At 50.3% G+C, this 12,425-nt stretch overlaps 1 protein-coding gene across 1 annotated transcript in view; it reads left to right on the top strand.

The window, feature by feature from the left end:
• The first annotated feature begins 336 nt into the window (after positions 1–336).
• The window catches only part of GSTT2B (glutathione S-transferase theta 2B), a 63,723-nt gene continuing 51,634 nt past the window's right edge, over positions 337–12,425 (top strand). Inside the window, exon 1 of the mRNA XM_086942763.1 lies at positions 337–891. Within this exon, the coding sequence (XP_086798889.1) occupies positions 783–891 (109 nt within the window). The 5' untranslated portion in view covers positions 337–782. The remainder of the gene's footprint in view (positions 892–12,425) is intronic.

A 12,425-nucleotide genomic window follows, 5' to 3' on the forward strand; every position in this document is an offset into this window, starting at 1 on the left:
CTTCACTGCGCCAAGTCGGGGCACTTGATTAGTGCTCCACTATTCGACCAAATAATAAACAAAGCTGCACTTCTGTGTGAGGGGCTCCAGCTAGCGCAGAACTCAGCACTAAGTAAGTCAGGGCGCTTGCTTGGTGCACCATCAGAAGTCCCTCCCTTCTAACTGTGACCGGCCTACCTGTCACCTGTGCCGTGTCAGGAGGATGATTTACAGCCACTTTAAAGCATGCTGGGTCCTTTCTTGAACTGAGAAGGGCTGTTAGGCATCCGTGTGGGCGTGCTTAGTTGGGAGGGGCGTGGCCGCTTGCAGGAGTCAGCCGACCTTGCTGGTGTCCTGAGCCTCACTGGTCCCGTCCCTCACTCCGCTCTGGAGTGTGTTTGTGTGTGAGCTTGTGAGGTAAGATCTGTCCTCACACAACAGTGCCCTCCACCCTCTTCGGCGGGGCTCCTTCTCTCCTCCTTGGACCGGTCTGCACTCCCCACGGGGCCTCTCTCTTCTATCTTAATTTGCTCTCAGTGTCCTAACCTCTCTCTACACAGGTGTTCTCTTACCTCCTGCCTTGCAATTCCCTCCGGCCTCACTCCCCCACTCCCCTCTCACTGCGCTCTCCTCGTCTTGGCCTCTCCCACCTTGAGGGGTTCCCTTCCCTCCAGCTGTGCTCTCCTCGTCTTGGCCTCTCCCACCTTGAGGGGTTCCCTTCCCTCCAGCTGTGCTCTCCTCGCCCTGGGCTCTCCCACCCTGCGGGTCCCTTCTCTCCGGCGCCTGTCAGCTCTGTCCCCAGGATGCTGCAGCTGTTCCTGGATCTCATGTCCCAGCCCTGCCGCGCTGTCTACCTCTTCGCCAAGAAGAACAACATCGACTTCGAGTTCAAGCTGGTGGACCTGTTTAAAGGTGAGTGAGGCCGGGCGGTGGGTCAGGGTGGACGAGAGACACCTGACGGCCCTCTTTGGGAGCTTAAGAGCCGAGCAATCGAAAGGCAGGGGTCTGTCTGTGCGATGATTACAGATGACGTGCCGAATACAAATAGGTGTCAGATTGGCAGATCGGGCTATCGGGCATTGCCCGGGCGGCCTGACTCCTGAGGCAACAACAGCCTGTTGGTGGGCCGGTTTTTTCATCCGCAGATAAAATCACATTTTCCTGGGCCGGCTCGGCCGCTTGCGCTTGACCTTAAAGGCGTCTGTAACCTCAAAGCGAAGATCGGAGCTCGTGATAACCAAGCACAGAGAATGTCTGGGTCCTTGTCTTGCGCAGTCGGATAATAATGGGCCAAACTTAGGGGCATATTATCAAGGGGGTTTATCTCCGCTTTTTTGGCTTTAAAAGCCAAGAAAGCGGAGATAAAATTATCTCCCTATTACCAAGCTGTCGCTAACACCAGTTAGTGACAGCTAAAAGGAGATAGCGACCATCTTGGGCCCCGCTTTGCATGTCAGTGATATTTATCACTAATGACATGCAAAGTGGGCGTGCCAAGATGTTAGAGACTGGAAACAGTCCCTAACATCGCTATCTCCTATTACCAACTTTTGGAGATATTCGCGCTAAGCGTGAATATCTCCAAAAGCTAACACCTGCCCTGAGCAGTTCTTAGCCATGTTATCCAATGGGAGGTGGATAACATGGCTAAGAGCATTTGCTCGATAATGCATGAATATCGCTGACTTTTCAGCGATATTCATGCATTGCGGCCGTTTTTTATCGCATTTGCGATAAACCTCGCTAATAGCAAGGTTTATCTGCGATAAAAATCGCCGATGTGCGGCGATAATTTTTGTCTCTAAACAAGTTAGAGACAAAAATTATCGCTAGTTGTTGGTAATATGCCCCTTAGTGCTTTAAATTGGCCGGTACTTCCCGGTACGTAGTACCGGCACTTCTTTATTTTGAAAGGGAGAGTGCTGGGACTTCTCAAGAACCACAGTAATACTTTTAATTGGAGAGTACAGGCACTTCTTAGAAACTTATTTTTTCAAATTCCCATTTCAAGCACTGGCCAAACTGAGCAGGCACAGCATGTGTTGGGACTCATCCTGTCCCCAGTCTCTCACCCTGGGAGGGTCTGAGCTCTTTTTGAGGGTCACAGCCAGCACTAAAGTTACCTGGGGTGGAGTGAAAGGGGCTGTGCAGGAAGAAAGAGTGTGATGGACTTCTAACAGGCTCGACCTTTGCTTCCAGCTGCAGACTTCTTCCACCTTGTTATCTGGAGGAGACTCCAGGGACCGTATTACGGAAGGTGCTCTGGGAGCGCAACAGGCGTTTGCGCACGCTTTGCGCGCGCCACAGCACTTTCGTATTATAGAAGGGGGCACAGACGCTTGTGCGTTCCCTTCTATAACACCGATAGCGCTGGCGCACTTAAAGCGCCAATATAGAAAACAGTGGTCCTGGTTAAGTTACAATTTATATGCAATGTTCAGTATCTAACGCATCTAAATAACACCCACCATAGATTCATTTATCATACAGTAGAAATAATATGTATACATTTAGACCAAGTGTATATTTTGTATGCATTTATTTATGCATAGTTCATATTGACGCAATATTACTTTTGCGAGCTTTGAGCTTATTGCTCATTTCCAGCCCAGAACCCCAGAGGTCGGACCATGGACGGCACGTTCCAACGCGCCTAATAACAAAGAATAACAGGACGTAAGCCTGGAGCAACCTGCCTATATTTTTCAGGAGCAGTTCCGCAAATTTCCCAGGAGCGCCACCAGGCCCACTCCCAGACGGCAAAGATTCCTACCGTCTTGATGATGCTCTCACAACTCTCAGTCCTGATGAAGACCCCATCATGAGGCAACAGTCACCCGTACAGCGTTCTTTGGGGGTCGAAACGTAGACCGCGCTACTCTAGCACGACATAGGATATAAAGAAATTAATGAATTTTAACCTATGTCAGATGCATTTTTGGAACCATGTACATAATGATTGTAAAGGCATCTTGATTTCTACGTGATGTTCTTGAACCAGTCACACCACCTTTACCCGGTCCCTCACAACTTGCACATTTCCCCTTCTTTTTCTTCTGAGAGCACATTGAAATGTAATGACTTTATAATTGCATTTTAGTTTTTATGTGTTATTCATGTTCTTGGATATAAGCTCAAAGCTCGCAAAAGTAATATTGCGTCAATATGAACTATGCATAAATAAATGCATACAAAATATACACTTGGTCTAAATGTATACATATTATTTCTACTGTATGATAAATGAATCTATGGTGGGTGTTATTTAGATGCGTTAGATACTGAACATTGCATATAAATTGTAACTTAACCAGGACCACTGTTTTCTATATTGACATTCGGACCCAGGTCCTGGAGTTTGTAGGGTTAACCCCTTTTTCACTCCTGCACTTAAAGCGCCAGCACTATCAACAGAGGGTGTTCCCTTATTAGCATAGGGGCGTGCCCTATGCAAATGAGGGAATTCCTTTGACTCTGCGCCCACACCATATTACAGACGCTGGTGCAGAGTCAATGCAGCCCTCAGGAAGCGCACTGACATTGCGCCATTTCAAAGGTGGTGCACTGTCAGGGCATCCCCTGAGAGCAGCCCTCTGAGGGAGTAAAGGGGGTTCCACGGACCCCAAAGACATCCTCTTGCAGGCGGGTGCAGTGATTGTGATTTTTGTGAACTGAGCATCCAAAACCTGAATCATATTTTGTTTGTTTGTTCGGCACTGGCCTTTCATCGTCGTCGCTGGCTTAGGCCGATGTTTTTACAAAATGGTGTTATGGATGTAGCTTCAGCTCGCAACTTTCTTTTAAATCCCAAAAATGAAGCAGTGTGTGTAAAATTGTTCAACTTTTTAACGGAATTTATGTACATATTTTAATTGTATATTTCTCAAATGGGTATAATTTCTGAGCTGTTGACTCTCTCTGTAGTCGTAATATCCTCTCCTAATTACGAATGTATCTCGCATTGTTCTGTCTACCATTTTTAAGGGCTTTTGCTTATTTAATTTTTTACCTTAAATTGTAAATTTGCACATGATCTGGTTGCTTTCTATTTTTTACTTGCACAGTTCAGGATATGCCCTGTTCTCTCATTCTTGGCTGCTAATTCCAAACTTTGTTCCATGAAAGGGCTCTATGTTGTCCTGGTTGCTTTCTAACTGTTTCTGCACAATTCAGGATGTGCCCTGTTTTCTCATTGTTGGCTGCTAAATTAAAAAATGTTACCCCTTGAAACTGCTATATGCTGGAAAAATTGTATTCGGACTGCCTTGTCATTACTGTGTTGTTACATGGTTTTATTGCACTTTTTGTGTATTATTTGGTATGTATCTTTTTAAGTGAACCTCATTGGAGTTCCAAAACTTTAATAAATGGAATTAAATTGACTGTACCCGCCTGCAAGGGGATATCTAAACCCCTTTGAAAATGTAGACAAGTGCTCCATGCACAGTGAAAACACGGATCGGCTGCTCCGCGTTTTCACATGAATGTGCTGCCCTGAGGGGAGCGCAAGTTCAGCGCTGCCCTGAGGGCAGCGCATATATTATAATGAAGCGCATTATCACTGTTTGTGCCCGGCACGCCTTATTAAAGGTGCGCCGGCCATAAACAGTATTAATGTGTAATACGGCCCCAGTTACTTTTTTTGATTTTTACGTTAATTTCGATTTAAGACATTTCATCACATTTCTTCTCTGATAGACGTCTCTTACCATTTTTCATTTCTGAACATAAGCATTAAGTTTGTGCAACAATGTGTAGACGTTGCAATGCATGAGCTAGGACAACCTGCTTGTCCTGAATCACACACTTTGGCAAGATGGGAAGCTGCGATTTGAGCCCAGGTGCACGGTGTACATACCAGTTGTCAGGGTTAGAATGGGGAGGAATATAGGCACAGACACCAACATAAAATTGACCCCATTAGCGAAACAGATAGCTAAAACAGTGACCCTGAATTGCAAATCGGGGCAGTTTTGAATTTGTAGAGTCATGCTTTATACTGTTGTTGTTGTTGTATAGCTTTATTTCGAAATGTTTCATTTCATAAAAGCATTGCAATAAAATCAATGTGAGCATAAAAACAGTTATACATCAAAACTGACAAAATCTCGACAAAAATGCTAAAAATATACAACCTGATAAAAAACATCCTATCTAAGAACATTTGTGCAAGTATACAATTATCTGTTTCTGAGAGGAATGATGTTAAAAAGGACACATACAGAAAATAACCAGGCCACTAGAATATAAATTGGCATCCTTACTGGAGGAGCTTCCTCCTCGCGGTTCTTATCCTCCAAGCCCAACCCAGAAATTTTGCCAGACCGCAAGCAAACAGCGGGTGAGGGTCAGATCTTAACAGCTGTAAGGCCTGTAAATGTGACCGAGTGCCCAGCCTTGCGCAGAGCGGTTTCAACCATCTGCGGCGGGGAGCAGCGTAGGCTGGGCATTCGAATAACAAATGAGGAATAGATTCGACCCTAGTTGTACAGAAAGGGCAAGTTTCCACGGTTTGCCATGGTGGTTTCCATTTAGCTGTCCTTGCGCTTACAGGCAAAACCCCGGCCCTAAATTTAAAATACAACGCCCTATCTGATGGATTCAAGATCACATCGAGGTAGGGTTCTCTAGAGGGACGGGATTTGCTAGCCAAGAACTCCTCAGCTGATCTACACAGATTCGGTTGGGAGACTCTCTCATTATCCACCCACAGCCAGAATATTTTCTTTAGCAGCTGTTTGGGTGGCGCAGATCTGCTAGCCCAAGCATCACCCAGGCCTAAGTCGCAAAGGAGGCGCTTTACACCAAGTAGCCAACCGATCTTATGCCAACCCGGGGTTGAAAGAAGCTCACTTAATGCATCAGCATAGCTTGAAAGTTCAGGGACATTCCATATACGGGCCCACAGAAGGAGGGGACGTAGCTTGGCCTGATCAGCTATGGATCGTGTGCCTGTATCAAGTAGAAGGGGTAGAGTAGGAGAGCTATGAGGGAGCCACATTAGATCTTTGTGGAACTTATTCTCCAGATGAGACAGGGTGTCAGATTTCTGGGTACCCCACATTTCGGCCCCGTATAGTGCCGCGCTCACAGCCTTTGCCTTGTAGATGTCAAGTATCACCCCGATGGGTTTAAGGGGTGAGGCGCGATGCTCTTTTAAGAGGGCACCCGTGACCCTCCTGTAAGTCAAGATGGATTTTTGGTGATGCGCCTTCCAAGACATAGTATCACAAAGTCTGATTCCTAAATAATCAAATTCCCTGACCCTTTCTAAAGGTACTGCATCTATTGTTGGCGGGTAGACTGTCTTCCTGGGGGGATTCAACACAAGGAACTTGGTTTTGTTGATGTTAATAGCCAAGCCCCTTGTGTCGCAGAAGCCCTGGAACCTCGTTAGCAAAGTTTGGAGGCCCTTCGGGGATTTCGATATCAGCAGGGTGTCATCTGCGAACAGGAGCGTTGGTATCTTCCTACCCGCCAGGGAAGGAGCATCTGCTGACAATTGTAGAAGGTGCTCTACCACTCCGTTTAGATATAAGGAAAACAGAGTGGGAGCTAGCACACACCCCTGGCGGACGCCCCTGTCAACAGGAATCCGAGATGTTTTTTGGCCCTGCTGACCCCATCTAATTTGGGCAAAATTGCTTTCGTGGAATTTGATGGTTAAGGCTAACAAGTACGCGGGCATGCCCATGCCCTCAAGTACAGCCCAGAGTTGGTTACGTGGAACAAGGTCAAAGGCAGTCCGTAAATCGATGAAAGCGAGATACAGACTGCCCTTGCCCAGTTTGACCACTTTCCAATAAAGCATTAGGAAACGGAATGTCTGCTCAATCGTGCCGGTTCCAGATCTGAAGCCGGCCTGAAAGTCAGACAAAACCTTCATTTCCTCGGCCCACTGCAAGATCCTACCCAAAACTACCTTCCCTGCTGCCTTCTGGGTGGAATCAAGCAGACTTATGGGTCGGTAGTTGGCCGGATCGTCCCTGCAGCCCTTTTTAAAAATGGGGACAACTTCCGCACCCCTCCAAGAATCCGGGAAACCGCCACCCACCATTGCCTCATTCAGGAGTTTAGCAATGTATAGGCTCCAAACCTCGACATTGCTACGAAGCAAGTCACCGGGGACTCCATCTGGGCCTGCCGCCTTGTTGGGGACGATGCACCTGATTGCTATCTCCACCTCCCTAGATGAAAAAATGGGGCCAAGAAGAGAGTTGTCAGCTGGTACTATATGACTAGTACTCCTATTAGGACCCGATGCCCCCGAGGAGTTAGAGTATAGTTTAGAAAAGTGGGCCCACCAAACCTCCCCTGTTATATTACATGTAAGCAGGGAGTCAACAGGCCTATCCCTACCTCTAATCAGAGCCCAGAATGCCCTTGAGTCCTTTCTAGAACCAGCCTCCATTAAATCGCTCCAGAAATTGGTTTCATGAGTGACCTTTGCCGCAGCTTGAGTCTTCTTATAGTTTTTCCTAGCTTGTGAAATCAAAGCCTGATCTTTAGCGCTGACCGCCATAATTAGTTCACTTTTTGCTTGGCGACAAGCGTGGGAATACCATTGATCTCTACCCTTAGTCTCGTTTCTCTGCTTGGACCCCCCCCTCCCCTCCGGAACCAGAAAAAGATTGCTAAGTGATACAATAGTCTCCACAAATGGCACAAGGATAGGAGAGTCACAGTCCAGCGTGCCTGCGATACACTTGGCTTCCATCATTATGGACTGAACTTGGGCCATTCTTGTAACATCAGAGGCAACCTTAGCCCACTTTAGTCGCCTCCCGCAATTTGATGGGACAACTTCGTGGGATGATTTCCAAGTTGGCCGGGATGATGCTGTGGCCCCTAGATCCCACGGGAGAGCAAGCGAGACGATCAAAGGATTGTGGTCACTATCCGTGGATTGATGGACAACCATATCGAGGGCATATTCCCACAGGTTAAAGTTTAACAGCACGTAGTCGATTCTGGAGGTGTGTCCAATCCTGTTATATGTGTGTGCACCCCCAGTATCTGACTTACAACGACCATTAGTGGCTCTGAGGGAGTATTCCAAGCAAAGTGCGTTGATATCAATAGCATTCTGTGTCCATTTCCTGATGGGGTTGAGAGCAAGCAAGGGAATGCCTCTCTTGGCATCGTCCTCCCATGTATCCAAAATGTCATCGCAGGCCAGAGGCTCAAAGCAACAATTGAAATCCCGCCCAGAATAGTGAGGGAGTCAATATTGCAACCAATTAGCTCCTCTTCAACTCCAGTTAAAGACAAGGGGCTCAAGTTCCCAGCCCTGGCCCCCCTTAAGTACATGTTGAAAAGCTCTAGGGTCTTGCCCCCCGGGCATTGCATAGTGAGTCTCAAAAGATCTGGGGATGGTGAATTTATTTGTTTTACTGTGAGCCCCAGTGATACACTTACCCAGATGAGAAGGCCACCAGAAGGACGGCCTTTACTGCCTTTAGACCTGGAGGCCGGCACAGAGTAGGTGGTGAAGCCGACCCTGTGCACGGGCTCCAGGCACCAAGTTTCTTGTAAAAGGCAGATCCCGAAGGGCTCCATAAAAGAGATCCAATCAGGTTTGTCAAAATTCCGGGCAAGCCCTGCCACATTCCAGCTTAATATTTTAAGCTGGGGAACACCTGTCAAGGTCTTACCAGACTGTGGCTCAGAAGCTGGAGAGATGACATGGATATCATCGACCCTAGAAGATTGGAGAGAAGCTGCAGGTGACGAGATATCAGGGGCAATCAGGTTTGCAGCTAGGGGAGTAGTGGGAGGACAGACAACTGAGGAGAGGTGCACCAGATCCTGTGTAAGGGGGGCCTGGATTGGGGACTGGGTAGGAGAGGAAGTACTAATCACACCCACGGTGGCCGTCAAGGATAATCTCCCCATCTCCGATATGAAACCATTGGGATTACTTGGTAGTACTCTTGTTGGGGGCGTTAGGAGTCAATCGACATCCTCCAGGCTGCCAAACCTAACTGAAGTTACATTTCCAGGCCAACAACTGTTTGGGTTAAACACAGTAGGAAGGAATTCCCAACTAGGCTGTTGGGGGACTGTGGGCCAAGAACCCCCCTGCGGACAAACAGCACGAGGGGGATAGAAGAATGACAAAGGCCTCGGGGCAATAGAGGAACCCCAATCTTGGTTCCCAGGAGACCAGATGTGCCTGGCCGTATACACATCGTCAAAAGTTACGACTATACAGTCACCGGGGGTCAATTTCCTCGTAGTGCCCACCCATGGAACTCTTCGTGTCGTTAAGACTCTACTCCTCCTTCCGTTGGGAATAGGTCTATATATGTTAAGCCAGTGCATAACTTTATTGCGTAGGGAATGCTGATCTTCATATTGGCCATTCTCCAATTCCGGGACACCCGTCAAAACCACCATATAATCATTTGCTTCAGGAGGGAGGTCGATATAACCTCCTCGAAAATTGCTCCTGGTATGGGGACCACTAGCAGAATGAGTGGGGGGTTTATTCCGGTGGGCCTGGACGGGACGGGAACTAGTGTTAGCTGGATTCTGAACTCTCGGTGTGGCTGGTGTAGTGTGGTTCCGAGGCGCCTGGGCAGGGCGGGAGCTAGAGCTAGTTGGGTTCCGGGCTCTTGGTGCAGCTGATGTAGTGCCAGTATGAGATTGTGTTGCTGGGGCATTTAAGGTGTTAGCCCTGGCCTGGGGGGACGGATTTGCAGTAATGAGACTCCTGGTACGGGGTTTGGGAATAGGGTGGGTAGGACAGGGCAAAGTGGGATTAGGGGGCAAACCAGGGATAGCTGTGGGAGGTGGGGTAGGAACCTCTGTAATCGTATTGCTATCAATCAACCCCTGACGTTCAAGGCCTCTCAGGCCAAGAGTGGCCAAGGCGATAATACTTTTCTCCATTTCAAGGAGATTGTTCTCTATACGGGAAAGCCTTAAATCCAGGGGAGATAGAAGATTTTTTAAAGACTCCCAAACCACTCCTATAAATTCCCTCTCCCTCCCATCCTGATTTGTCCAGCCCGTGTCTGATCTCTCAGGTTGTGAGGTGCCTCCAGAATCTAAAGGGACTTGCCCCACAATATTTTCACCACGAGGAGCCAATGGGGAGAGGAAAGGCATGGCCGGACTGTTATCGCTGGTGGGCAAATTTGCGCCCATCATTGGCAGTTTCTTCCGGGGGGAAGTTAGGCTGGGAGAACGTTTTCTCTTATTGGGATTCCCCGGAATGTTATCGAGACCGCCATATGAGGTGGAGGCCAGGGATATATCTAGTGATTGTGGGGAAGAAATAAGGGGAACAAGAGGACTGTCCTCAACAGTGAGCGGGCCGTCAGGCAGAGCAGGTGGACCTAGAAATGGAGAGGGAGTGGGCAGAGCAGGCGTATCGTGGACATCAACCACCGCTATAACACCCTCCCGCATGCCGGTGTGATTAGGGGAAATAGCAGTGGCTATGTGTCCAAGGGAGGATTTCTTATGGGAGGCAAATTCGAGTGACAGCTTCCTGGCCGCTTCCAAGTCAAGGGACACTCTAGTTTGCAGTTTATCAATTTCATGGTCTATCGCCTTGGTTGTCCGCGTAATAAAATCGTCCATAGGCCCATTATGTGCCAACCCTCCCTTGGCCGCCCTATTGCGTGTGACGCGGGTACACATGTGGACTTACTGTGGCTAACAACCCGGGCAACAAAATAGGCAAGCACAAAGTACGAGGCAAGAGTGTAAGAGAGGGGGCCCAGACCAGACCGCTCAGACCTCGAACGGCCTCAAACGGCCCGCTCTTTGCCCGGTCTTCGCCCCGGGCTTTGTCCCGCGCGCGACCCGCGTCGCGGGAGACTCGGACTTGGATATATGGACCGTTTGTAGGCAGTGGGCGGGCCACGGGGAGAGCGGACCGGAAGGTCTTGCAGGTCACGCAGGGACTCCTGGGCAATGGAGTCCCTGCACACGCTCGCAGCCCCGCTGCGCCTCGCTCCCACAACCAACTCCAGGCTCCTCAACAAGGTCTCTGAACAGCCCCCAGCCAAATGGGGCGAAGCGGCACCCGCGGAGCGGGTGCGGCGAGTAGTGGACACAGGTACAGCAGGCTACAAGAAATCCGACAGTAGCGCCAGGAACAGCGCTACGGCAAACAAGAGCGTCCCAAGGAGCAGTGCAGCAAGAGGAGGTAAAGTACCCTCCTGTCGGCGGTGGGCGGGCCACGGGGAGAGCGGACCGGAAGGTCTTGCAGGTCACGCAGGGACTCCTGGGCAATGGAGTCCCTGCACACGCTCGCAGCCCCGCTGCGCCTCGCTCCCACAACCAACTCCAGGCTCCTCAACAAGGTCTCTGAACAGCCCCCAGCCAAATGGGGCGAAGCGGCACCCGCGGAGCGGGTGCGGCGAGTAGTGGACACAGGTACAGCAGGCTACAAGAAATCCGACAGTAGCGCCAGGAACAGCGCTACGGCAAACAAGAGCGTCCCAAGGAGCAGTGCAGCAAGAGGAGGTAAAGTACCCTCCTGTCGGCGGTGGGCGGGCCACGGGGAGAGCGGACCGGAAGGTCTTGCAGGTCACGCAGGGACTCCTGGGCAATGGAGTCCCTGCACACGCTCGCAGCCCCGCTGCGCCTCGCTCCCACAACCAACTCCAGGCTCCTCAACAAGGTCTCTGAACAGCCCCCAGCCAAATGGGGCGAGTAGTGGACACAGGTACAGCAGGCTACAAGAAATCCGACAGTAGCGCCAGGAACAGCGCTACGGCAAACAAGAGCGTCCCAAGGAGCAGTGCAGCAAGAGGAGGTAAAGTACCCTCCTGTCGGCGGTGGGCGGGCCACGGGGAGAGCGGACCGGAAGGTCTTGCAGGTCACGCAGGGACTCCTGGGCAATGGAGTCCCTGCACACGCTCGCAGCCCCGCTGCGCCTCGCTCCCACAACCAACTCCAGGCTCCTCAACAAGGTCTCTGAACAGCCCCCAGCCAAATGGGGCGAAGCGGCACCCGCGGAGCGGGTGCGGCGAGTAGTGGACACAGGTACAGCAGGCTACAAGAAATCCGACAGTAGCGCCAGGAACAGCGCTACGGCAAACAAGAGCGTCCCAAGGAGCAGTGCAGCAAGAGGAGGTAAAGTACCCTCCTGTCGGCGGTGGGCGGGCCACGGGGAGAGCGGACCGGAAGGTCTTGCAGGTCACGCAGGGACTCCTGGGCAATGGAGTCCCTGCACACGCTCGCAGCCCCGCTGCGCCTCGCTCCCACAACCAACTCCAGGCTCCTCAACAAGGTCTCTGAACAGCCCCCAGCCAAATGGGGCGAAGCGGCACCCGCGGAGCGGGTGCGGCGAGTAGTGGACACAGGTACAGCAGGCTACAAGAAATCCGACAGTAGCGCCAGGAACAGCGCTACGGCAAACAAGAGCGTCCCCATGCTTTATACAGGCTTTCCATGTGGTATGGGAGACTGCATGCATTTGTGCTTGC

The sequence above is a fragment of the Lissotriton vulgaris genome, chromosome 11 (assembly GCF_964263255.1).
Source record: "Lissotriton vulgaris chromosome 11, aLisVul1.2, whole genome shotgun sequence".
Taxonomy (NCBI): domain Eukaryota; kingdom Metazoa; phylum Chordata; class Amphibia; order Caudata; family Salamandridae; genus Lissotriton; species Lissotriton vulgaris.